Source organism: Heloderma suspectum, chromosome 4 (assembly GCF_057233095.1).
Source record: "Heloderma suspectum isolate Gila_16-S chromosome 4, 16-S_ref, whole genome shotgun sequence".
Lineage (NCBI taxonomy): Eukaryota > Metazoa > Chordata > Lepidosauria > Squamata > Helodermatidae > Heloderma > Heloderma suspectum.
In genome coordinates, this window is record NC_139461.1 from 226,377,058 (window position 1) to 226,403,016 (window position 25,959).

Here is a 25,959-nt window from a genome sequence, read left to right on the forward strand (position 1 = left end):
CAAAGAGTGTTCAGACTAATGCGAAGAGAAAACCCCCTGGAAAAGACCCTGATGCTGGGAAAGACTGAAGGCAAAAGGAGAAGGGGACGGCAGAGGAGGAGATGGCTAGATAGCATCACCGATGCAATGAATATGGACTTGAGCACGCTCCGGGAGAGAGCGCAGGACAGGAGGGCCTGGCGTGCTACGGTCCATGGGGTCACGAAGAGTCGGACACGACTGAACAACAACAATGACCCGGTGCTTGCACAGGAGAAACCTTTTCTTTCCTTAAAATAAACCCCATTACATTTAATGGCACTTCTGAGTAAACATGCACAGGCTTGCTCTGTTAATCACAAGGAATTGTTGCCAATCGTACTGAAGAGACGCTACAGCAAAACGTATCCGCCACAAAACATACACCCGGTTCTCACGTTTCAAGGAACGTAAATCAACCTACTTTGCCGCCTCATTTGCCGGCCGCCCAGCCTAAGCCGGTGCCCGACTGAACGCGGACGTGATTGTGCTCGATTAATTCGCACGGCGGCAGCCATGTGCTTTTAAAACTATAGATACATATGTCTCAAAATGACCATCTGTAGTGGACAGACAATTCACCTCACACCGGGTTGAGCAATAACAGATTTGTCTCCTCAGCGCTTCCTACCTGTCTTATCGAGGAAGTTTAGCTAAGGGAAGTGGCAACCATGCCGAATGAGGGCAAATCCCTCAAACCCCTCAGTGAAAGATTTGTTTCCGGAGCGCTATCTATTTACATCGGGAGCTTAAAGAAGGGAAGCGGCAGCCATCTTGAAGGGGGGCAAATCCCGGCTTCGGCGTTGATTATAGATACGGGCAACAATGAAGGTGCCGGAAAATGGCGCCTATCAAGTCTCGCGACATGTGGGAAGCCCAGTTCTCGCTGCGGCTGCTCCTCCGGTGGTCTGTTCCCCGTTCCCGATTTCGGTCTCCGTCAGATCCCAAAAGGCGGCGGAGCTGCGGCGTGCGCCCGCTATTCCTGTGCTTGTGGAACGGGCGGCCCCAAGACCGGCGCGTCCCCCTTGGAGACGTTCCTCTCGGCGCCTGCCTTTCATATTAGAGCATGGGGGTAAGAGGGGGAAGGCTCCGCCTGTACGGGAACGAGTCGAGCGTGGGTCGGGGCTGGCGTCGCTCCTCCGGCGCACACCCGATGCGATGATGTCTCTCTTTGCAGAAGATCGGGCTGCAGTTCAAAGCCATTTTGGAAAACATTACAAACCTCAGACCGGTGGGGGAGGATTTTCGATGGTACCTGAAGGTATGGCCCGCAAAGAGGGATGTTCCCTGTGCGCGAACGCGGACACGCTCTGTGCACATTTCATTCGCAATGGCAGTGTTTCCTGTTGCTGCTAATGTGCACAGCTGTATTGTTACTGGCTCCCAGCCCATAATTTATATTAAAGTTGGCAGTCCAAAACTGCGAAAGTAGTAGAGAATGCTGCTACAGCTTCTTTTTAACTCCCTCGTCAGCCCATGTGCTTTGAGGGGCCGGCAGGTTCGCCCTCAGCCTTCGCCCTCGGCCCTTTTTGTTCTCCCAGCCACCCTGTGAGGTAGGTTAGGCTGAGAGACAGTGTTTGCTTGATTTGAACCTGGGTCTCCCCAGTCCTCATCCGGTGCTGTAGCCACTACACCACATAGATGCCTGATTAGTCCTTGTTTGCCATTTTTTAGTTTTTTGTTAGCATTTAAAAAAAAACTCATTCTCACTGCCATGCTATAGATAACTTTATTTTGGTATGCATTTAAAGGAATTATTAAAACACCCCTCTCTCTTGCTACCCGCCCCTCCCCCATGAGTGAATAAGACACTTCTGTGCACCCTTACATGGGAGTAAGCCCTGTTGAACTCAGTGGAACTTGCTTCTGAGTAATCATGCATTAGGCTGTGTTGCCCTTTAAATAAATGTGATGTACATTATAGTGAAAGGGTATAGCATCAGGGTTGGGCTGCAATTCCAAACACTGCAGTTGTATGTTTTCTCTGGAAAGGGAACATTCTGTCCTTGTGGACCCCAATAGCACATTTCCCTTCTTTAACTGGCTTTGGGAAAACCTCTCAGACATGTGGAATTTGAGACTACAAGGGCTGTATCCAGTGTTAGTCTAACTTAAGTCCCATTCATTTCAATGGGTCTACTCTAAATAGCACTAACAGTGGATACACCCCATAGTCTGCCAGTTATCTTAGGGACTAAATCTGACAAATAGATCCAACATGTTCCAGATTTGATTAATTGCTTCTTTTTCATGGGGAACATGTTGGATCTATTTTGTAATTCACATCCACACATGCCTTTGCTCTTGAATCTGAGTCTTGAATTTGCATTGCATTTGTTTTATTCTTCAGCTGAAGTGTGGGAATTGTAGTGAAGTTTCAGAAAAATGGCAATACCTACGATTAATGGTAAGTGTCAAAACGATAATACAGGCTATGTTAAGTTACCTATTCATGATTTGTGTGACATAGACAGTACAGACTTGCCTCAAATTATGTTGGAATATGAGAAGCAATATGTGGGGCTACTTCTGGAAAATGGAGGGCTGGATTTGGCCCTGGGGCCTAAGGTTCTGAACCTCTCATATATATAATCAGGGCAGTTTACAATCACATAACCAGTGAGAGCCAGTGTGGCGTAGTTGGACTGGGAGTCGGGAATGCTGGGTTCTAGTCCCTTCTAGGCCATGGAAGCTCACTGGATGACTTTGGGCCAATCGCAGACTCTCGGCCCAACCTGTATGCCACTTTGAGTTCCTTAAGGAGGAAAAAAGGTGGGATGTAAATGTAATAAATAAAAATAATAAACAATAACCTCATGCATATGAAATAGTAGAAAGAGTAGAATATGGCCATGTGATTATTTGGGAGTTTTTCTGCATAAGTAAACTCAGAGCAGGGTTGGCTCTATTCATACCTGGAGCAGCCAGGCTGGCCGGGGAATTCTGGGAATTCTAGGACTTTTTTCTGTCTGAATATGCATAGGATTGCGCCTTCAGTCTCAAAAGAAAATGAGATCTCCATTACATTGTGAGGGGTAGCCATTGTTTCTGGGAGGGAAAATAACCTTGTTTTGTGCAGCTTCTCCTCCAGACCTTGAAGGCCTTAACACTGATGGCTCTTTTTGAAATTGTGTTTAGGATAGCCACCCTCTCAAAGGGGGCAGGGGGAGTGCCACAATGGTGCAGAAATGCAAGCTGTGCTCCCGAGAAAACTCCATAGGTAGGCCTTTTTCTGTACATCTATCCACAAGGCATAAAGAAACAAGGGTGTTAATTTTATTTTGACTGATTCCTTTCAGGCTGGGACACACTCTTCCTTTTTTTTTTTCAAAATGGTTCCATTAATGCCGGCCACTGTAGGGCCTTTTCAGTGGCCACACCCAGATTATGAGCTGCCTTGCTCGGTGAAGTGTAGGTGGCCTTCTCCCTCTTTTTTCCCCCCAGTTGTTGTTGTTTTATTCCTGAAAGCTTTTGTTGGATGTGGCAGATAATGTTTTTATGTTTTCGTTTCAATGGCTGACCCTGTCTCCTTGGTAGGTTGCTTGTTTTATCTTGTTTTGATGAAATTGTAATTTTTGAATGTAAGTCTGGTCCTTCTGCATCAGACAGCTATAAAAGTTTTAATAATGGACTGTAATCCATAAATAAATGAGATTGGCACATTCTGAGAAAATACAGTTCGGGTTATAATCAGGAATAGTCCTTGAGAGTCGGGTTACTGGGATTGCCAACTTTTTGAATTTACTCTGTATCATTATAACCTGAAATAAGTGGTCTTCCACCATTATTCAGGTCTAAAAATTTTGGTTTGACTTCAGTCATGTGGCAGCAAGACCAGCTTCATACCTATCATGCAGTCTCTCCCTCCAGCAGTATTGGTTCCCTTTTATTTATACTGCATTTGAGCCTCATTATCTACTTCTCCGTTATTCCTATTTTTTTATTTATACTGCATTTGAGCCTCTCAGCCCCCGTGCTTTGTACCTGTGTACACTGAATTTGGTGAGCTGACTGTCTAATTCAGCCTCCCCCAACCAACCTGGTACCCTCCAGATGTTCTGGACTACAATTCCCAGCCTCCATGCTGGCTGGGGCTGAGAGTTTCAGTCCGAAAACATCCGGAGGGCATCATGCAAAGGCAGGGTTTGCTTATCTGTCAACTTCTCAGGTGGGTTTCCATTATTGTTCTTAATTTCTCACAGTCGTTGTGGCATTACTTATTTAAACAACACGCTATAAACACAGTGGTATCCCAACCAACCAAAGGGCAGGGAAAAAGCAGGTGAGAAACACCGTCTCATAAGACAGGGTGGGGCAGGGCTTGCAGAAGGTAGATATCTCCAGATGTTTTGGACTCCAGCTCCCAGAAGCCCCTGCCAGCATGGGCAATGGTCAGGAATGCTGGGTGTTGAAGTCCAAAACATCTGGATATATACTTTCTGCCCATACCTGCTATTAGTATACAGTCGGCAGCCTATGGGCAGCAGTCATACCCAGTTTCTGTCATTCCAATCCACACACTTTTTTTGTAATATGACAAGCTGAAGTTTCACAAAATTTGCCCATTTCTAACATGTAGCCATTTAAGTAGAACAGTGAATGCCAGCGGTGATGCTAAGATGTTTGTAGTACAGACAGTAAAAAGTTGGTTATGTAGAGCATGTAACTGGAACTGGCAATAAACAGCTAATGAATACAAAGCCCCAGTGCCTGAGTATTAAATATCTAGCCAGAAATTACTGTTTGAGACAATAACATTCAGCATTAGCTTCAATGTGTTTCTTAGTTTCATTATATTTGTTCAAATTCTACTTTTAAACAGGCCACATTACTGCAAAGTAGGTTAAAAAAAAATTAAAATATTTTTACGTGCGTAATCTAATGACTTTATTCCCATTTAAATGGAGTTTTACAAATCTCCTGTCAAGCTGTTGTTGCTGTTTTGCCCTTGGGAAATTCGCTATCCTTGAAAAGAGAGGTGGTTCATGATTTATTTTTTTTTTGGTAACATGTTTGAATGATTTACATGTTGTCCTGTACTTTTTCTATTCTTCTTGAAAAGCTGAGAAACCCAGTTTGCAAGTCAGTTACGGCAGGATACTTAAATTTTAAACTGAATTTTAAATTTAAGCCCAAGGATATAATTAACATTGAATCCATTTCAGTCTAAGTATTCCCATGTAACATGTTTGTGAATTACACTGTTCGTCATTTCATATTAATTATGGATGTGCTTAATTAATCTATTAATTATGGGTTGCTATGTCTTTTCCTCTTTTTCTTTCAGATATTTTAAGGCACACAATGAAGCCTTACAATGTAAGTTCAGTTGCTTTGAACTTTTATAGATAAAGTGACTGGTTTCATTGGACTTAATTCAGAGAGTACAAAGGGGCTCTTTACATGTGGCTAGAACCAAGAACAGCTGCATTTTGATGTGTAAACTCATCCTTGAAGAAAGATTCCTCATTGCTAGCCTCCCTGAAACTTTGTTAGAGGGTGGCCTATATAGGAAAATAAATAAATGAGATGGAGACTGGTTGTTCATGCTGTGTCAACATTGTGCCTGCAGGCAATTATCCACATGTGGAAAACAGAGCGGAGGATGTGCTCTTCCATGCACAGTTAGGTCTCCTGGAAGCTGTACATGGGGAACGTTTCAAGGAAGGGAGGGGATCTATGGATCAAGAAGTTTTAATTTAGGCTCCAGTCCTATACACGCTTACCTGAGAGTATGTCCCATTAAACTCAATGGGGCTTATGTCTGAGTAGACATGCATAGGATAGCACTGCACATGATTCTGCATGACCTTCTCAAACATTTGCATTTTGCAGAAGGGGAAAAATACTTGTGTGTCTGTGCGGAGAAGCATTATTTGGGAAATAATGAAAGTGATGCATTTTGAGGATATTTCAAATCCATAGGAAAGGGACAGCAGCTTAGTTTTTAAAATTGATTTGCCCTACCCTATGTATACTGAAATTCAACAAATATTACATTACTGATTATTTGGCTACAATCAGTGGCTTAAACAGACTCTAATGATTAAGGAATATTTCCTTAAGTATAAATCAAAGAGGCATTTTCTTCTGCCTCTTTGATTTATACTTAAATGTTTTCCTAACTTTTATTTGGAGAATACTTTTTTTAATGTGGGAAATACATTTTGTGTGTTCCTGGCTGACTTTACTCCTCTGATATGAAAGCTAAGCATTGTTTTGGCTTAATCCCAGGCCGAAGACAATGAGACCTTTAAGACAATAGTGGAGTTTGAGTGCCGTGGCCTTGAACCAGTGGACTTCCAACCACAGGCAAGTTCTTAGGAATGTTCTTCAGGGCATCGTTCTTTGAAACATCTGCCTCTAAAACCTAAATTGTTATAGGTGGTGATCTTGCACCTAAATGTTCAATTAATAAAATCCTTCTTCAGTCATTCTACCTCAAATGTCTACAACCTTTTTGGGTCAGTGGACACATTTGAGATTTTGAGGGTGTTGTGGGTGCTTTCACAAAAGGGCTGCTGTGGGGGCACTTGTCCAGTAGGATAGCACTGCACATGATTCTGCATGACCTTCTCAAACATTTTTTGAGAAGGTCAAAAAGTAGCTATCATGGTGGGCATGGCAGTTATAAAACATTCAGCTGGAGTATGAGCTCCAAAACACAAAACCACTCTTTCAAACCCAAATAAAGATGATGTTGGAAGGAAGCACTTCACGTTACAACATGCCTACCTCCCAGGTTTTTTTCAAAAAATTTTTTAAATAAAATCTTAAGAAATAAAATTAAATTCCAGAGGGGTGGGGAGCCTAGCGGGCAGCAAGAGCGGTGTCTATAGGCACATTGGTGCCCATGGGCATCATGTTTGAAACCCCAGTTCTACCTACACATGTGAGTGTACACACACACGCGTGAAATTAGAATCACATGGTCAGGAGAACAGAGATTAACCCATTGGCCCTCTGCTACATTTTTGTCGAGTGGCTTATTGCTTTTCACATGTTGGAGGGGGGTAACTTCTATGGCAGGTAGCCTTACCCTGCTTGTGTTGGCTCCCTGTGTAGTTTAGAACCACAGCTGACCAGGGTTCTAAATCATGCAGGGAGCATATCTGAATAGAGGAGGCATTCAACACATGGAAGGTTGCAGTATTGGTGATGGAGACATGTGGATGCGGGGGACCAGCAGGTTCATTCCTGCTCTTATCCCTCACAGATTGGTCATGGTCAGGGTTGGGGAGGGGAAGCAGAACAACTTGAAAAGGGCTGTGTTGATTTTTTGAAATAGGATAATTTCAAGTTACCATATCCTGAAAATCTGTACACAGTTTGAGTTTTGACTGCAGCCTTCCAATTAGATAGCACCCAAAATACTACACATGTCCAGCTTACAGCAGGGGAACCCTTCCAAGTGACTGTGTGAATTCTGTTGAGACTGGGTGAAGGAGCATGAGAAAAAGAGTCCAGATATTTTGAACTTCAACTCTCATCAGCCCCAGTCAGCATGACCAATCCTGGGAGTTGTAGCTCAAAGCATCTGGAGGGCACCCAGTTGGGGAAGGCAGATCTACATGTTCTTGTTGACACCAATTCCAGCATGATCTCAACGCAGGTCTCTTCCATTCTCTTCTGGCTCGTAGCCTGCTTTAAATAGATGCCATGTTGTGCACAATGTGGAGGGAGGCAGGATAATAATGGGATATACCTCCTGTTTCCTGGTAGATGTTAGCTGGAATTATAGCTGAAATGTATAAGGATATATAATATACGGGGTCAAACATTGCCATTCCCTTGGTAATGGCTTTGAATGTGATGTGTTCCTTTTAAAAGCCAGTAGGGGGCAGCTGACTCCTTCAGAACTCCTTTTTTAGGGATGGGGGGGATTCCCTACCTGCTGGTCCATGGGGAATCTGCCCGCAGCGGGAGGGGGGGGAGGCAATTCGTTCTTCCCCCCGGAATCCTCTTCGGCCGTCTCTGAAGCACCAGCAATATGGCCACCATGTCGTATCGCTGGCTGAGGGGTATTGACTGATTGCGGATGCAAATGGTGTCCAGGATGCCATTTGCGGCCGTAAAGGACTTAGTTTGCGGTAAATGCAGCTGTAAATGGCTGCATTTAGCCTAAACTAAGACCTTTACAGCCACAGATGGCGTCCTGGACGCCATTTGCATCCCTGCTTTTCATTCACATGATAGGCTACGCAAATATTTGCATAGTCTATCGCGTGAAAAAACAGGGCCGCAAATGGTGTCCAAGACACCATTTGCGTACAAATTATTTGCGTAGCCTATTGCATGAATGAAACAGTCACCATGTGAGGCTGCAGTCAGTCCCCTTCAGCCAACGATACGGCATGGCGGCCATATTGCTGGCAATCCAGAGCCAGAGGATCCAGCCAAAGGATTCCGCGGGGAGGCAGAGGTAAGTGTTGCATTCTGCAACTGACTCAGGGGGGCTGGATTCCATCCCTACGCAGAATTTAAAGGTACCTCAGCTAAAATAGTAGCACAGCTGTCCCTAACCTGGGGCTGTCCAGAAGTTTTGAACTTGGAACTCCTATTAGCCTCAGCCAGTTGTAGTCCAAAATATCTGGAGAGCACCAGGTTGGGGAAGGCTACAGCAGCATATTGCAGTGCTTTAAAGAACAACCGACTTATTGTAGCCCAACCAGTCATTATACTATAGTAAATCCCTAAGTTATGCTACAATAAATCAGGTTAGTGTCTATGGTGCCACAAGATACTCTGGTGCAGCAGACTAGCACAGCTGTCCCTCTGGAAAGCATTTCTACTTTATTTCCAAGAATTCAGATCTGGTGCAGGTGGACAGTCCATTGTCACACAAGAGATTTCCTTTGCTGTTTTCTTTCCTCCCATATTATTCTAGATATGAATGTATACCTAAGAAGAGCTTTCTAAATGTTTATAGGCTGGGTTCGCTGCAGATGGTGCAGAGTCGGGCACATCTTTCAGTGACATCAACTTGTTGGACAAGGTAGAGTCCCTGCAATTTAAAAAAATTAAAATAACCTTGTGCTCTGTGATACTCAAGTCTCAAAACAGACTAGTAAGTTTGAAAAGAGGGGCCTATGCTCACCTATAAAATTCTTTTGTGTTTGGACTCTGTGGGTCTTGCTCTACTCTTTCAGGGCCAAACTAGAGGTGACATTAATTGCATGCATTTAGTTTGTTCTGTAAAGAGCAGCTGTGGCGGGGGCTCAGGGCTGTGTGCAAGTTTAACTCTCTCCCTGTCACAATTCCAACAAAAATCACCTTTCCAAAACTTCTATTTGTATTTCAAGGAAAGGTCTCATTGGCACCAATGCGGGATTTCCTCCCAATGCAAGCAGCAACTTCAGATCAGTGCTTTTCATCACAGAAGGGTTAAACTCCCCACCACCTATTGGAATACTGATAGTTATCACATCCATACTAGTTGTCAAATGCAGCTGCTATCTGCATTTTTAGTTTAGCCTTCAAGCTCCATCCTGTCCTCATTCTAGGCCACTGTCTAGCCCTTTTATGCTCCTGGCATGAAATCAGCTGTATATGTATGCTTCCCATCCTCGGCTGCTGCTACATCCTGTTATTTTTACTATGTTTTATCCCACCTTTCCTCCAGGGAGCTCAGGGTGGCATACATAGCTCCCCCACCCCATTTTATCCTCATACTGTAAGGTAAGTTAGGCTAAGAGACTGTGACTGGCCTAAGGTCACCCAGTGAAATTCATGGCTAAGTGGGGATTTGAACCTGGGTCTCTCTAGTTCTAGTCTGTTACTCTAACCACTACACTATACTGGTTCTTTGGCTTCTGTAAGTTTTTGACCAACAGCATCTAGAGCCTGGTTAGAAGACCTGTGGCCCTCTAGATGTTGTTGGACTATAGCTCCCATCATCCTTGACCATTGGCCATGCTGGCTGGGGCTGATGCCAGTTGAGGTCCAGCATCATCTGAAAGGCTATCATTTCCTCACCCTTGATCTATGGTATCCACACGCCTGATTGTAAGGCTGTACCAGACACAGAAGGAAAATATTAACTGAATGAGAAAATTGGCATATATAAGTAAATCTGTCTTTTGCTGGTATTCCACCTTTGTATTACAGGGGGGAAGCAGGTATATAGCTTGGTTGCTGGATCTATAATACAATCACAGCACTGAGCTGAAAGCAGAGATTCTCATTTAAACTAAACTCTTGTACCAGATGCTAGACTGCGAGCTTATTTTTTTCAATAGAGGTGATAGACAATAGCGGTTACGGGGATTGCCAACCATGACAAGACATTATCAGCATTTCTGTGGCCAACACAAACCTTGATGTAGTTTGGAGGGCCTTGAACCTAGGCCTTTAAAAACATTTCATTTCTTGTTTACTTTGCTGAAAGGTGGCTGACTTGAATGAACACACAAAACCACAGACCATTAGTCGCACTGACCAGCAGCAGCTTTCCAGGGTATTAGGGCTCCTTCACACCGGGAGCAATCTCACACCATTGAGATTGCTCCTTCATGGAAGTTTGCAGGCTCTTTACATAACGCAGTGACCCTGCCAGTACCCTCCTGCACTAAATGCCCTTTGTTCTGTTTTTAATTAGATTGCAGATAATGAGCTATCAAATTACCCCGTTGTGTTCCGCTTCAGTTTCCTTCGTGAAAAGTGTTAAAGCGGGAAGAAGAGGAGTGAGATCAATGAAAGATAATGGAAGACTCAGATACGGGGAGGAGGAGGGGGAAAGGAAGCGCATGTAAAGGGACTCAGTGGTGATCCTGCATTTAAAACAGGAGAAAGCCCCATTTTAAATGCAGGACTTTAGGCTGGTGTAGAAATGCCCTTAGTTAGGGGCCTTTCTCAGCTCTACCTGGAGATATCTGGGATTGAACCTATGAGTTTTTGCATGCAGAGCATCTGCTCCACCTCCTTTGCAAGCCAACCGTTAAGCAATAGCTAGAAGTAGATGATTAGCATGAAAATTCATATTAGGGGTAACTTCAGCCTCCCTGTAGTATAACACAGGGCCAGATGCAGCCCTGACATATTATATGCAAGTTCAAATCCTAGTAGTAGTAGTCTCTGTAGAGAATTGTGCTGGATGTCCAGTAATCTCCTTGGAGGTTCAGAGTAATGACTCTTCACTCTCCTTCAGTCTTCCTTGGCTATGAGCAGCAGAGTCAAGGTCAGTTCCACTCCTTGGCGTGAAGATCAGTGTGTCTGGTGACCCACCAACAGCTTGATAAATGTAATCCTTTCATCCAGGGTGATGGTGATCCTGTCTATTAGTGAGACTATGGACTTCCCACGGGGAAAATATTTTTTTTCTTAAGCTAAAAATGGTAAGAAGTTTGAAGCCAATTAAAATTTCAAGTTGGGGTCCTCCAGTTTTATTCCAAATGCAAAGGAGATCATAGTGTGCCTAAAAACACAGGCTGGACTCCAAGCATAGAATCCTACATGTTATAACTTGAAGCATCAAGTTTGTAGTTCTAGTCTACTTTGCACAGAGCTAACTGTGTATTTAACTCCACAGGACTGGAATGACTACGATGAAAAAATAAAAGAATCAGTTGGTGTCTATGAAGTTACACATAGGTTTGTCAAATGTTGAAACTTCTGTTTTCTATGGCATCATTTTCTATATGGCCATGATGCTAACATTGTGCTGGTGGAACCCAGAATAAAATCCTATACTTCCCACAGTTTTCATTTTTTTCCAGACCTATGCACTTAGCTTCTTTAGTATACCAAAGTCTTAAGAACAAATGCATTTAGGCTGCAATCCTATACTTACCTGGAAGTAAGCCCCACTGAACATAATACAGCTTACTTCTGAGTAGATGCGCATAGGATTGTGCTGCATGGTTGTTTATGCAGAAAAAAGTACAGTAAAAATCTGGAAGGCCCCCATAGACACAAGAGGACTTCTGGGGCACATAGGGTACAAACATCAAGCCTATGTTTAGAGTAATTCAGGGATTTGGGAGCTCCTTTTTCAAGGTATTTTATTAATGTTGATTAATGGAAGGCACACGATCTACAGTAGTATGAAAAAAAAGGCTCACTTCTTGTAATAACATCATTGCATGTATGTTCTTGGCACCTCTCACACCTTATGTATAATTGGAAATGCTTTGTACCTATAAATCTGTTTACAAAATGTTTTGAAATCTTAAATGCATGTTTTCACCCACCTAAAACTAGTGATTTTTTGAAAAAAAATTACCAGATTTGAACTAAATGAATAGTTACATCTATGTAAATTTCCAAGGTATCCTTCGCATTTAGTAAATTTCCAAAGTATCAGCCTCTTACTAATGTGATAATTCTGGAATTCCTGAAAAATGCCTTCACTTCTTCTAAGGGGGAGTAGAACATCTCTATGCTTCCATTACATCTCTGTCTTGCCTGTTCTTTGCATGTTGTTTTATAGACTGTAACACACAAAAATGTGGCACTCTTCAACCCTTGATTGGGCAGAATCCAGACACAAAGTTCCACTTGTGCAACGGGGGTTTTCCATCTCCTCTCTCTTGCCCCTGCAGTCACTAATGAGGGTCAGGGGCACCTTGAATAGTGTGGGATGCAACACAGCGGGCTGCAGGGAGACGGATTGGGGGAGGGGGATATCAGAGGATCTGTCAGCTTTGCATTAGCATTAGTGCCTTTTGCCCACATAAAGGGCTCCCAAACTCACCTGTTAATTAGACACAGTGACTGGGATCCTAACAAAGTAAGGAGGCTCCTGGAAGGAAAGTTCCTTTTCTCCTCCTCCTATCCCTCATGCTCCATCCCACACTGTTCAGGAGGGCTTCCTGACTTTCCAGAGAGGCTTTTCAGGGGTTACGGGTAGGTGCAGAGGGAATGGGAATTTTTCCTTCCATGAACTTCTTTAAGTTAGGATCCGAGCCAGTATGTTTTTAGTTTATTATTTGTTATAACCTAGTCCATTCCATAACCATCTGACTATTTAATATAAGATTGCTGACAGTTTGCATTTGAGTTTCACTTTAATCCTGCATGAAGCAAAATGTTTCCAACACAGAGGCACATTTTAAATTGACATTCTGCTTAATGTACCAAGAAAAACAAGGCAGCTGTCCTAAGCGCATATCATTCAGATACAAATTAAATATTTGGATTCTTCCATTTAACTTAAGATACATGTTTTATTCTTTTTGATACGTTGGTCTTTGCAGCTCCCATGTTAAGAAACATTTCAGAAAATCGTTTCACCATGAAAGAAAAACCTTCTGCAAAGTATTTGTTTTATAGTAAAGGGCTGTGGTTTGACTTCTGGTTAGAGTCAAGCCAGCTCAGTCTGAAGTCTGTAGCTGAGGGTGCAATTCTATGCATGTTTAGATAGAAAAAAGTCCTACAGCTCCCAGTATCCCTCCAGCCATCATTAAACCTGCATAGGATTGTGCCATTAGTCTGTTAAACAACTTACACAGTGCTGAAACTGGAATATCACAGCAACTGCGGCTACTGTTTATGTAATCAAATCTTACTTTAGCTAGATGTATTGCCTGTTGAAGAGAGATTCTAGCTGTTCTTGCAGATGCTGTTTTGATGCATCCAAAAGCTTCCTGTAAGTCATACACTGTCACAAGGTATAGCTGTGGAAGCATAACTATTCCACTAAAGCTTTCAGCTAGAATAGTTAAAAATGGATGGTTTCTTCTTGCTCAAAAATATGCTTCATTATTGGACAGTATTCTGACAAAAGGGCATAAGGATGCCCTTTTGTTAGGCATGTGAATTAGGCATGTGAACACTAACAGAGCATTCTGTATACATTAGTTAGTAGTCCGTATCCTATAAGTTCATTTACACTATATATTAAAGTTACCAAACTGATTCATGTAATAGGAAAGATGGAACCCTATGCTGTGTGTCGAGCAGCCTAGAAACAGACTGTGAGAACACGCCTTTACTGACAGGTAACAGTACAAAGGCAACACTATTTTACAATCAATAAGTCCAGACTTAGTCCTGCTTAGAGTAGACCTACTGAAATCAATGGGACTTACGTTAGTCATGACTAACTTGTCCCATTGATTTAAATGGGCCTATTCGAAGCATGTTTAAGTCTGGATCCAACGCAGAGAATTACATTCATGATTTTTTGCCCTTGGCGATCTCATTTTTTCAAAGGGATTACATACAGTAAGTATTATCGTCAATTCCAGCCAGAATACTAGTCACTCTCTAGCTGAATATGATCTTGTAGCACTGTGCATTTAAGAAAGCCAGCCCTGTTGTATCTTGTTTATCTTGTACTAACTTGTTTATCTTCCAGAGTATTAAAAATAACTTCCAGTGACTTGTGCACACACTGGAGGAATTCTTCAACATTCCTTGCTGGATAGGCAGAAACATTGCATCCAATCCAGTTATCATGCACTATGTATGCTACACCAAAACCATCAGGCACCACTGGCCCAAATCCACCGATGAACACAGCTGGGCTGCTCAGAGTGCTTGTGGAAAGAATGTTGTAATTGATCTGTGTGTATGCTTGGTCCTGGTAAAATTCTGGCAAAGGAGTTCCTCTAGATTCTGCCAGACACCGCAAACCATACAAGTGACGATCAAATCCCTGACCTGTCAAGATAAAATGCAGTAGTGAATGGGGCTGCAGAAAACACAACCACACAGCTGAACATTACAAAGGCCCACACTTCCTCTTTTTAGAGTGTCTCTGTCCCTCACAAAGATTATGGCTGCAGAACTGAAAATGTAGACAGCAGATCCAAGAACAACTCTGGGTTATCCCCACATGATGCAATTGCCTGTATTCCTTCTGAGGGCATAGCATTATTAACTTTTGAGCATAGAACATGTGAAATAGTTTAAAAGTAAAGTACATCTTCCTGAATAGCCCCTACATAAATATCTGTGTAGAGGGTATTTGTTAAATAGTTAACAAATACTTAATATATAGTTAAAATGTAAAATATGTTTTAAGCTGAAGTTTTTTGTTCAGTCAAATCTACAAGGCTATAAAGTTGGGCTTTTTCCAATTAAATTAGAGTATTTTATCAATTTAATAAAGCTGCTTGCCACTAATTTAGGCTGCATTCATGTAATACATTAGGGACTTCCTGAAGATGTTAGGATTCGGTGCTGTTTACACAGAACTATACACCCTCCTTTTTCTTCACAAGAAGGATAAAGTTCAGTGAAGGAATAGGAGCTATACCAGTCTTTATCCATAAATTCCTTGCAAGCCCTCATTGCCTGTATCACATTTATACACTGGTATAGATTACAATTTTCTAGAGAGAAAGTAGGAAATAACAATTCTGGAAAAGGGTAGAGAGCCCTACTCTTTCAAAGTTCTCATAAAGATTTGTGTATCAGTATTCCTGCTTTTAACTCTTCCCTCTGCAAAGGGTAGTAGATGAAAAGGTAATGTCTATGAATGGCTTGTTTGAAGTCTGAGAAATGTCTTACTACTTAATCTGACTATAGGCTTCTACGAATTGGGGTAAGACTGTGTATTGCTAGCAAACAGTCTTTTTCAAACATTCATATAATGGAGACGCTGAATAGGTTTTCAAAATACTATATAGAAATACGGAAAATGTTTAATTTTGGTAATGCGATGGATACATGAATCAATGCAATACAAAGATCTAGCAAGATGCTTTGCCACTAGTTAAGTTAGCCTAAGGAAGTTAGATTGCTTTGAGCACACTTGGTGAGCAACAATCTACCTGCACTGCAGTCAATGGAAAAATGGACTGTGGGTTGTTTTGCCAAGCAAACTGGGGAGGAAACCCACTACACCTCCACACTTACCCATAGCAGCTTCTTTTGTGAGCTGGCTGTGGTACTTGGAGCACTGTACTATCATCTGTCGCAGCTCGGCTGCACTGTGTTTGGACGACTTCCTAACCAATGCCTCTGAACAGGCCTTTGTATACACTGAGGCAGGACGGATGGTTTCAGTGCGACCGTGTTTGAACGCTGCTGTACTGCAGGATTCATAGGTGGGAACTATTCGGCCATATTGCTGCAGAAAAGCCATCTGGAAAGCAAGCTGAGCTATAGCATCAGGACTCAGCTTCTGTTTCTTTAACTCCTCCTTGCCTCCTCTTTCAAACTGGAGGGACTTCAGAGTCAAGGTTTCCGTAATAGCATCCAAATTTTGTTTGGCTTTGGTAATTCCTTCTTTTAAGGCATCATTCAATTTGAAGTTCAGTTTCTGTACAGCTGTGGCAGAATCAACTGGAGCAGGCTGAGCCTGAGGTGTAATTGCAGGTGACTGCGTGCTATCTTTAAACACTTCATTTTGGAATCGAAGGACAGCTACTCCATCTCCCCATGAGTGTTCAAAGTGAATTGCTGTACTACCATCTTTGGCTAAAATAAGGTTAAATGATTTGTCATACCACCTATTGATGCCATCGCCATGGAGCATGGTATGGGACAAGTGAGTGAGGTCTTTAACTGGAAAGTCGTCAAGGCAAAGACAAAATATTGCGGAATCCACTTTTCCTAAGGCTTCTTTATTGCCATTGTCAAGTAGCTTCTGTCTCAGTGTTGCCCATGTATCCCGGTTTTCACTAGTCAGACAAGCAACTGGGAATGCTGGAACTGGGCTATTGTCGGAAAGGATCCATTTTAGGTGTGCTTGAATTTCTGAAGGTTTCACTATATTCCCATCTTTATCTATCACATCAAACACATAACAATTTCCATTTCTAAGCACCAGTAAGTGCCTCTTACTTTCATCTGTAAACAGCTCGTCCTTGTTGAGCTTAGGCAGTCGTGTGGAATTGAAAAGCCTGAAGAACTGTGACATGTCTAGTGGGTAGGCATTTACCATGTAGGCACCAAACCACGAAAGAGAAGAAGGCACAAATCGAATGAACTTCTTAAAAGCTTGAGTGTCACTTTTGGATGGGTTGAGGTGAAAAATCTCTGGCTCTAGAATGCCATCCCTGAGAGTCTTCAAGAAACGCAAAGCAGAAACGGTCAAGTTAGTTGCTCTTATGAGTTGGTTGTTATATTCAGCTTTGGGGTCAGGGTTGAAAGCCATGAATGGATTGAAGTTCAAGACAACAGATTCACGTGCCCGTAGGTACATGTCAAACCAGGGATCTAAAATTGAGAGGTAACAGGACTGATAAACACAATGGCTACAAGACAAAATAAGTCTCATATACATGAGATACTCACAAGAGGGACCTTCCATTGACTGATGGATTGAGGTCTACAAGCTATAGTACAAGTTAGGTTTCCAAGTTCCAATCCGAAATGGAACTTCCACTAATTTCTCCTTTAAGGAATTAACATGTGGTCTTTAGGGCATATTGATTTAGGACTACAATTTTGCATCCAGTGTCCATTCACAATTTGCTATCCCCTTTGACCTACTATTGTACAGTGTTACCTTGGAAAAAGAAAAACGACTGGCATCTTTATCTTCCTGCCTGTCCATCTGTTCTTCTCTTTCCTCATCATCTTCCTTTATCTCTGCTGCTCTTTCCTCTCTATCTTTTCTACAACTCTCAGTTCCTCAGCCAAGGTTTCCGTTCTAATCCCTGTCTTCATTGTATCCACCAAAGTAACTGAGTTTTATAGTTGGCTTAAAAATTGTGATATTTCTTCACAAATACAAGGGCTGCAAAGTAAATATTAACGGGAGAAGAAAGGTAATACTCTACATCAGCGGTCCCCAACCTTTTTGACGCCAGGGACCAGTCCAATTTTTCCATGGACTGGGAGGGGGTCCCACTGGCGGACTTCTGGCCGCTGGGACGCAAATGGCGTCTGCTATGCAGACACCATTTGCATCCCTATTCTTTGCAGTAATCAGCTACATAAAGATTTATGTAGCCTATTACTTGAAGAACAGGGACGCAAATGGCGTCCGCATAGCGGACGCCATTTGCGTCCCAGCAGCCGGAAGTCCACCAGCATCTGGAGCCATCCAGCAGCTCTGTGGACTCGCCGCAGACCGGAGACAGCTGGGGCCGGTGAGGATTCCGGGGGGGGGGAGGGACAGATCGCCTCCCCCCCCCCCCAGCGGACCCAAGGTGAGGGGGTTTTGCACACCTCTGCAGCCCAGTTGCTAACAGGCCACAGACTGGTACCGGTCCGCGGCCTGGAGGTTGGGGACCCCTGCTCTACATGGTCTGAGTAGTAAAACAAATCTATTAGAATAATTCAGTCTCATATTCTGAGAATTCTTCATTTTCATGGCTTAGTATCCAGTGGTGTGGGGTGGAAAATTTTCCAAAACAGAAATTATCTCTGCTTTATTTTTTGTGGAAATTTCATAAGTTCATTAGTAATGAATGTAAATTGCAAATACAATATTAGGCAAGCTTGATAGTTTCAAAGTTGTAATTAATGCTTTTCAGGTGGCTATCCCTAGTAAATATGTGAGAGAATACATATATGTCGTTGAAATACATATAAGTCTCAGTGTGAAATGGAACTAATAAGTAGTGACAATGAAACTGAAAGTGCCCCACAACCTCAGTGGAAGAGTTGAACTTTATCCTGAAATAGATGAGTGGTTGTCAGCATATCATGCACAGTTCTTAGGGTTGCTAAAATGTATTAGTGTGTCAACAATTTTCAGTAAATTTGCTTTTTTCCCGAAATTTAAACAAAGTAAGGGAAGTATCTATTACTGTCTTTAAATATTTACAAGTGATCCAATAAAATCTGATGTAATATAATATTTAAATCACATTGAGTGTGCTTTAATTTCCCCCCTCAAACATTTCAGATGAAATACTAGTAGTGTATTGTGACATTAACGTAGGGTACTTTTTAAAGCTTTGTTTACTAAACACAAGTAAAATAAACATGCTAAATTAGATCACTCTCTACAGCATCAGAAAACTTTCCAATACAAACTTAATATTTAGTTGCATAGGATTTTTGCATAGTTGCATAGAACTATTTGTATATGATTTTTTCCCCAATTTTCCCCAAGTTTTCCAGAAAACCCACATCACTATAACATACGATGTTTACAGCAGGATGGTTCTTGAAAATCAAGAGAATAACCAAAAAGCCTGAAGATATGTAACACTAAACACTGCCTACTGCTTTTGGCATATCTTATTGCATTCATAAAGCATTCCAGGGAAAGGAGAATTTAGGGTGCAATCCTATTCAGATAGGTGGCTGCCTATCCAATGCAGGGCAGGAGAAGCACAGAGGGGATTGTTCCCTTTGCGCTTCTCCTGCCCTGCACTTTTGGCTAGACAGCCGATTGCAGCTGTCTGGCCACAGGAGGGCTGAGTGGGGAAGAGGCTGCTGTAAAACACATTGGATATGTCATACAGGCATTTCCGCCCTCCCCACCCTGGAATGCCCCTTTTTGGCTGCTCCGCACTCCTCTTGCAAGTGTGGAGCATGGGGCTGTTCCGCGCTGCCTCAGAGGCAGTGGGGGGAGGTCAGTTCTCCAGGAACCGACCTCGAAGCGCGGGCTCTGAGGTTGGTTCCTGGAAAACCAGATATCCTATGGCCATGTAGCCACTCTCTAGCAGCCATAGGATTGCTCCCTCCCACTACTTAAATCCCAGGTGAAGAAACAGAACTATTTAAGATACTTAAAAAAATTATATCACACAATGATATCAACAAACAATGAGTTTTATGTTCTGCCTTATATGTGCATGCATTCATGCAGCTGTGGTACTAGAAAAGACAGAAGATTGATAACAAGGAAATGTCTTCCACCACATGTGCTTCTTGGTTTTCATATCTTTTCCAATTGAGAGAGAATGGAAAGAAACAGCAGGACTATCCCCCCATTCTCCCTGACAACTGCAGTAGCAAAGTACAGAGTTAACATGACAATTTTGCATCCACACATTTTGTTCTTCAAGAGTCTGAAGGGTTTCTAATCAGGCTCATCTTCAACATGGGATCATTTTAACATTTCTCAGCTAAGTACCACGCAAATACTGTGAGACAGACAGCATTTTAATGCACACTAACTTAATTCGAATTCACGTGCAGTGCAGAGAGACCTGCATGGGAGTCACTGCTATCATCCTCCAGTCAGTGGGCTAGTTATGTCCTCAGCAAAGGGATGAATTACAATAGCAGAGAATGTGGTGGATTTTGCACTGATACCAAATGGGTTTTGTGCGAAAACACGTATTCTCTCCATTGATATTTTTACAACACCCTACAGGTAGAAAAAAAACCTTTGGGGATGGCTAAATAATAAAATTCACTAACCCAATGCTATAAGACTTCTCTTGCTTTCTTTTCCTCTCTCTCAATGTCTTTTGTCCTATTACATGTGCTGTCTCCCTTTTCTTTATTCTCCGGTCTTCCTCAGTCTGCATCTTTCCTGTTCTTGTTCTTTGATAAAAGAAAGGCTGACACATGCTTCCTTTCCTCTCTCTCATGCTGCCTGCCTTTTCAGAGGCAAGCAATTTTATAGCTGTGACTAAGCTGGATTCTTTGAAGATGGCACTTGCTTCAGCATCCTGAAACAGATTTACATTGGTTTTGAATCAGTCATTCGGTTAACATAATAACTATCTTCTTTCATTGCACACTGTCCTTCTCAGAATTTCATAATTTTACTACAGCAGTAAACTTCCCTTCTCACTCCCTTCACCACTTTATTTTCCAAGTCAAGGAGAAATATAAGAGGCTGCCTTAAGCTAAGTCAGACTACTGGCTGAGCTAGTCCAATATTGTATGCTCCAATTAACAGTACCTCTCCAGGACCCCAGGTAGAGGTTGTTGTCACATAGTGCCTGAAATCCTTTAACTGGAGATGCCAGGAATTAAACCTGGGACATTCTACATGCAAAGCATGTACTTGCTGTACCATTCAGCTATGGTACAGGGAGGTACTGACTCTGGGGCCATCGACTTTAGTCCAGGAATCTGTACATCTGTACACACACGCGTGTGAAGCCTAAGCCATCATATTCTTGTGTGATTGTCAAAGTAGTCCACGGTAGACTTACATCCACATTAGGATGGCCACAGCAGCTGGATGGCCACAGGATTGTTCGGTATTTTTTGCACTGCCCCCTTTTGCCTTCAGCCTTGTCCACCACTGAAATACAGCCCCCAAGAGCTTCTGTGAAACAGAATTTGGCTCTCAGGCTGCAAGAGGTTCGACTCGGCTGGACTACAGCATCAAGTGGTGATTTGCAGATGTGAATGGACAATCACATTTACAACTTTCATAACACCCCACATCTCCTAAAAAACAGTGGGGTGGATCCAGACTTAGTCATACTTAGAGTAGACCAAATGAAACCAATGCAATTTAAGTTAGTCCTGGCAAATTTAATAATATCAGTTCACACATTCAGGTGCAAGTTAAGTGTCAAGTATACAAAAGATGGATACGAGTGAGCGCCCCAAGCCACAGCCCTCAGGTTTCAGAGAGAGTTAATGAACAGAAAGGTGCACCCTCTGACATTTGACCTGTTTCACAAAACACAACAAGCCAGAGTATAGGTTGAGTGTGTATTGCCACTGAGCCATGGGTTGTTGCTGAATCATGGGTTGCTATGTGAACACAGCTGTGCTAACCAACAATGGTTTGTTAACCACAAACCACCCACAGTTCATAACCCAACAACAAACCATTGGTTGTTCATGGTTAACAAGCCATAGTTTGTTAGCGTGGCTAGGTTCACACAACATAACAACCCATGATTCAACAACAACCCACGATTCAACCCATACTCTGGCTTGTTGTGCTGTGTGAACCCATCTAATGACCTGACTTGGATGGCCCATTGTGTCAGGACACAGTCTATTCTCAGCTCAGCAGTTTGAGGAACAGAAACCAAGAATATAAGTGAGTTTTCACAGTTACTTTCTTACCTGAAATATAACTAGTATGCTTGTTTTGCTTGTCTTGTGCAACCAGCTGCTCATGTAATTCTCTACCAATTCCATTCCCAAAATGGAAAGCAAGTTGTTCAGTTTTCCTTTATTAAACAGAGAGAGAAATTTAATAACACTACTTTCTAATAAAAACAATACTTGGGATGAAAATGTTAATGAATGCTGCAGGTCAACTTGGGTCCAATCCACAAAAGTCCTGTGCTGCACCTCCCTCCTCCTCCCCCTGCCCCACCTTGCAAAAGCTCCTAGCTGAGAATGAAGAAGTGATGTTAATTCGAAGGCTGCAGTATTTGGGTTCTGGATCTGCACAGGATTGCAGCACAGGAGCCTGTGCTGACTTGCAGAAGGAAGGTAAACATTCTGGCAGCACTGTGCAGCCTACATGAGGGTTAGGCCCTTGGTTTCTTCTTTGTTCTTACCTGAACTGGTCATCATCTAAAAGAGGCTTTTGAGCATTCAGGTATCTTTTAATTGTCTCTTCAAGTTTTGGAATTGGCAAACTTATAATGCAGGGGGAGAGAAGAAAAACAATATGAAGCTACCATGTTAAACATTCCAAAAGAAATACTCAACAGAAATACTTTAATACAAAATTATACTATTGAGCAATTTTTAATTTAAATACAGGCTTGAAAAGAGCTCTAAGAGTATTCCTTACTAATGATACATTAATGAGTTATGTTATATTTATGTACAATCTATTATTACCCTTAAGCCTTTGACTATAAATGCAAGTAAATATTTTTTTTTGCATCCAGTTAATTATTTAGCTGCTCTAAAATTAGGAGAATAGATTAAGAATGTTCTGAAACTAAGTTACAGAAAGTTTCCATTAACCTGAATTAAAGTTCATGGTACAATCATTCTTCCAGTGCCAGTCCTTTGTAGCCAAAACAGCACCATCCACACACAGGGAGCTATCAGCAGGTTTGAGGAAACCCCAAGGTTTACAAAAATACAAAATAACTTTATGGGGGAAAAAACCCCAGGAGGGGACCTCAGAACAGCCCAATAATGGCTGACTATGCTCAGTAAGTAAGGAATGCTAACTGACTAGGGGAAGATGGAAAGCCAGGTCTGGGGTAGAGATGGAATAGTGTTTCCTGAAAGAGGGCATGGTTGGCTGGCTTGAATTATAAACTCTACAGTGCAACACTTTTGTTACAGGTGCATTAATAAGTTAATATTTAAGGTATACCAGATCTCCGTTTCTTTTGTCAGTATCACTTTCTTGGAGGTTACTTGCTTAGAAGGAAGAGACTGGGCACAGTCCAAAGAAAAGTATATTTTATTGATTTCACTGGTATTTAGGCACACTAAGAACTTAACTATGATCTTTACAGCATAAGCCTAAGTATTTTTATTTAGAAGCGAGCTACAGTTAACAATGCACAAAGTAAACAAGGTGAAACTATTTTCTCGAACGTTGTCCAGTACTCATGATAAAGTAGGTAAAAGGGCACAAGGGAGCTATTAAAGTGATGTAAATTTAATTATGAATAGCAATAACTGAAATCACTTCCTGCATTTAGCACTAAACTTTCACCTACATACTGTACTTTATCTCATCCTAAAAGCAGAAGGCTTTTCATCACCAGCTGCAACTCAGATTCTTCTCTCGCTTGCTCTTTTTTTAAACTCCTGACACCTCTCATCATGGTGTAATTTAGAATGTGCCACGTCCTTCTCCATTTTATATGCTCTAGCAAGCAATCTAACCATTGTCTCAAGTACTCCAGATCCAATGTTCCATTAAGAAGAGATTTTCACTACAAAGCTCAGTTGAACAAAAAGATGGCCCAGCGCTCTCTCCTGAGTCCACTGCACATGCCAATGTCAGTAGCAATCACAAATCATGGGCAGCAACTAAAGCAAGCCAAAACTTGTGGACCTTTGGTTCAATGGCCTACAGGCAAGCACTGTGTGTGTGCATGTATTTTTTTACACTCCTCCTTCAATCAGCAAACAGTTTGCCCCCTGGCAGTTTTAATGCCTGAGCGAAAGACAGATTCTATATACACAGGTCTAAACTGCTGTGGGTACTGCATGGGGATAAGCCAGCTGTCACATGTAGTGCAGAACAATTAGACCAGCAATGGCCAATTGGTAACCTATGGGTGACAATCCTATCCAATTTTAATCAAAGTGTGGAAAAATCTGTTGAGCTTCACTTATAATAAACAGAACTTTGTGTTCAAATGTTGCAAGATATACTGATATTCCACACATTGTTATATTTCTCTTTGGCACATGCATGCTGAAGTACCCACTTAAGAGTGCAATCCCATGCAGGTTTAGACAGAAAAAAGTCCTACAACTCCCAGCATTCCTCAGCCAGCATGGATTGCGCCCTTAGTTAGTGAATGTATCTCAGGAGTGATCATTCTTCTGGACCAATTAACATTCTGTCAAAGGTTACAATCTGAATTTTATTGTTAGCCACCCTGAGCACCATTTTTTGGCAGAAGAATCAAATTTTAGAAATATATAATTCAATTTTGTGCATGTGATCCATGGAGGAATCTAATACAAGAGACAGACAACTGGAGCTCTGGGGCAAACAGAAAGCACTCAGCAGAGCGTGAGTCAGTTCTAAATGGGGTGATCTATTTGGGAAATCCTCAAGGAGATGGAATGGATTAGCCTCCTTGGGGGTAGGTTTTCTAAACCCAGCTGTGAAAGCACTTTCTATCTTGCACAAAAGCGAGAATTTCCTGAGGTGCAACTTTTCCCCATCACACACAACATTCTCCTTTCTACTGACTTCTTGAAAACCACCTTCCCCAACCCAGGACCCTCCAGGTGTGTTGGGCTTCTATCATCCCTAGCCAGCATACCTGTTTGCCCCATACCTGGCTGGGGATGTTGGGAGTTGTAGCCCAACACATCTGGAGGGTGTGGAGCTGGGGAAGGGGGAGGAGTTACATGCACTCTCCTACCTCAACCCAATTAGGAGCGCTTGGGTGCCCCACTTAATTACACGGCACTCATTCTCAAGCCTCCCAGTGGGGCCACGCGCCAGTCCTACGTGCGTGAGGGACTGGCATGGGAATGCACTCTGGGCATGCTCAGAGGCACGCTGTCTCACCTTCCATCACTTCTTTGAAGGCTGAGTGACGGCCCTGAAAAGCAAAGCCCTGTTTGGGAGGCAGGGGCTGGAGCGGGAACGAGTAGCTGCACGAGAAGCGCCCTTGAAGGGAAAGCAAAAGGCAAACTAATCCGAGGGGACCCAGGCCGGACGGCCCAGGGCTGAGCGCAGGGTGCCTAAGGCCGAGCCCCGTAGTTTCACGCTGGACCCCCGAGGAGGCGCCACCTTACCGGGGCAGGCTCTTCTGATAATGCATAGTGGGGACGAGGCTGCGGTGTAAGTACTGAGAGTCCTGGCTGAAGCTCCTCTGCGGCCCGGCGAAGACAGGCGGGAGCCGAGCGGCGGAAGTGCCCCGGAAACGGGAGAAGGACAGCAGCGCCCCGGTCGCCATGGTGGACTTGGCAGTTTCCCTCCGGGTTTGCCCGGTCGGGCGGAGGGAGAGGCCCGCCCGGCAGTGTCCGCCTCGGGGAGGAGTTACTTCAACCCGCCCAGAGAGGAAGAAGGAAGGGGGGCAGCGGCTGCGGACCGCGGGGTCAGAGCCCTTGCGCGGCGGAAGGGGGCCGCCCCTGCGCCTCAGCGCCCGACGGCCCGTTTCTGCGGGCGGCCGGGCCCCTCGAGCGGGATCCCTTTGCGCCCCACGAATCCCAACAAAAACGAAGGGTCTTGTGGCGCCTTCAAGACTCGCGCATTTCTTTATTCTGGCAGCTTTTGGCACGTCGCCGGCGAGCTGCAGTCCATGAAAGCGCATAGCTTAATAAAGGTATTACTCTTAAAAGGTGCCACGAGAGCCTTGGTTGTTTTTGCTGCCAGACTTAACGGGGCTACGCCTCCGGAAATGAATTCCAACGACGCCCACTCAGTGGAAATTGAAATTGCGGGGAACCCCCACCTTTTCCCAACCTGGCCGCCTTCCGAAGGGGTTGGGACTAGAACTCCCATGCCCCCCAGCCAATACGGCCAGGCGAGTTGGGAGTGATGGGGGTTGTAGTCCCAAG

The 25,959-nt window shown here is 43.2% G+C and overlaps 3 protein-coding genes across 7 annotated transcripts in view; 2 read left to right on the forward strand and 1 right to left on the reverse strand.

Moving 5' to 3' along the window:
* The first annotated feature begins 930 nt into the window (after window positions 1–930).
* Window positions 931–12,217, forward strand: CZIB (CXXC motif containing zinc binding protein). 4 transcript variants are annotated; one of them, XM_084852489.1, is made up of 8 exons: window positions 931–1,090; window positions 1,196–1,279; window positions 2,369–2,425; window positions 3,157–3,238; window positions 5,306–5,337; window positions 6,253–6,330; window positions 8,948–9,013; window positions 11,546–12,217. In XM_084852489.1, the coding sequence occupies exons 1-8, from the start codon at window positions 1,085–1,087 to the stop codon at window positions 11,621–11,623; spliced, it is 483 nt and encodes a 160-aa protein (XP_084708615.1). In that variant the 5' UTR covers window positions 931–1,084; the 3' UTR covers window positions 11,624–12,217. The 4 variants fall into 4 exon arrangements, with proteins under 4 accessions (XP_084708615.1, XP_084708617.1, XP_084708614.1 ...); XM_084852491.1 differs by lacking the exon at window positions 6,253–6,330; XM_084852488.1 differs by lacking the exon at window positions 11,546–12,217 and having other exon boundaries at window positions 8,948–9,205.
* CPT2 (carnitine palmitoyltransferase 2) lies at window positions 11,736–25,800 on the reverse strand. Of its 2 annotated transcripts, XM_084852483.1 has the most exons (5): window positions 25,195–25,800; window positions 22,296–22,376; window positions 21,853–21,959; window positions 15,820–17,124; window positions 11,736–14,619 (listed from the first exon to the last, which is right to left on the reverse strand). In XM_084852483.1, the coding sequence occupies exons 1-5, from the start codon at window positions 25,710–25,712 to the stop codon at window positions 14,285–14,287; spliced, it is 2,346 nt and encodes a 781-aa protein (XP_084708609.1). In that variant the 5' UTR covers window positions 25,713–25,800; the 3' UTR covers window positions 11,736–14,284. The 2 variants fall into 2 exon arrangements, with proteins under 2 accessions (XP_084708609.1, XP_084708610.1); XM_084852484.1 differs by lacking the exon at window positions 22,296–22,376 and having other exon boundaries at window positions 25,195–25,775.
* The window catches only part of SLC1A7 (solute carrier family 1 member 7), a 61,179-nt gene continuing 60,489 nt past the window's right edge, over window positions 25,270–25,959 (forward strand). Inside the window, exon 1 of the mRNA XM_084852487.1 lies at window positions 25,270–25,724. Within this exon, the coding sequence (XP_084708613.1) occupies window positions 25,701–25,724 (24 nt within the window). The 5' untranslated portion in view covers window positions 25,270–25,700. The remainder of the gene's footprint in view (window positions 25,725–25,959) is intronic.

Excerpts from the sequence above, each read along its gene's own strand:
- CZIB (XM_084852488.1), top strand. Across the intron at positions 3,239-5,305 it reads CTCCCGAGAAAACTCCATAG|ATATTTTAAGGCACACAATG; the intron begins GTAGGCCTTTTT and ends TTTTTCTTTCAG. Across the intron at positions 6,331-8,947 it reads CAGTGGACTTCCAACCACAG|GCTGGGTTCGCTGCAGATGG; the intron begins GCAAGTTCTTAG and ends AAATGTTTATAG.
- CPT2 (XM_084852483.1), bottom strand. The coding sequence starts at position 25,712 with ATGCGCTTTCATGGACTGCAGCTCGCCGGCGACGTGCCAAAAGCTGCC. Across the intron at positions 22,377-25,194 it reads TATCAGAAGAGCCTGCCCCG|TTTGCCAATTCCAAAACTTG; the intron begins GTAAGGTGGCGC and ends CTGCATTATAAG. Across the intron at positions 21,960-22,295 it reads TTAGATGATGACCAGTTCAG|GAAAACTGAACAACTTGCTT; the intron begins GTAAGAACAAAG and ends TGTTTAATAAAG.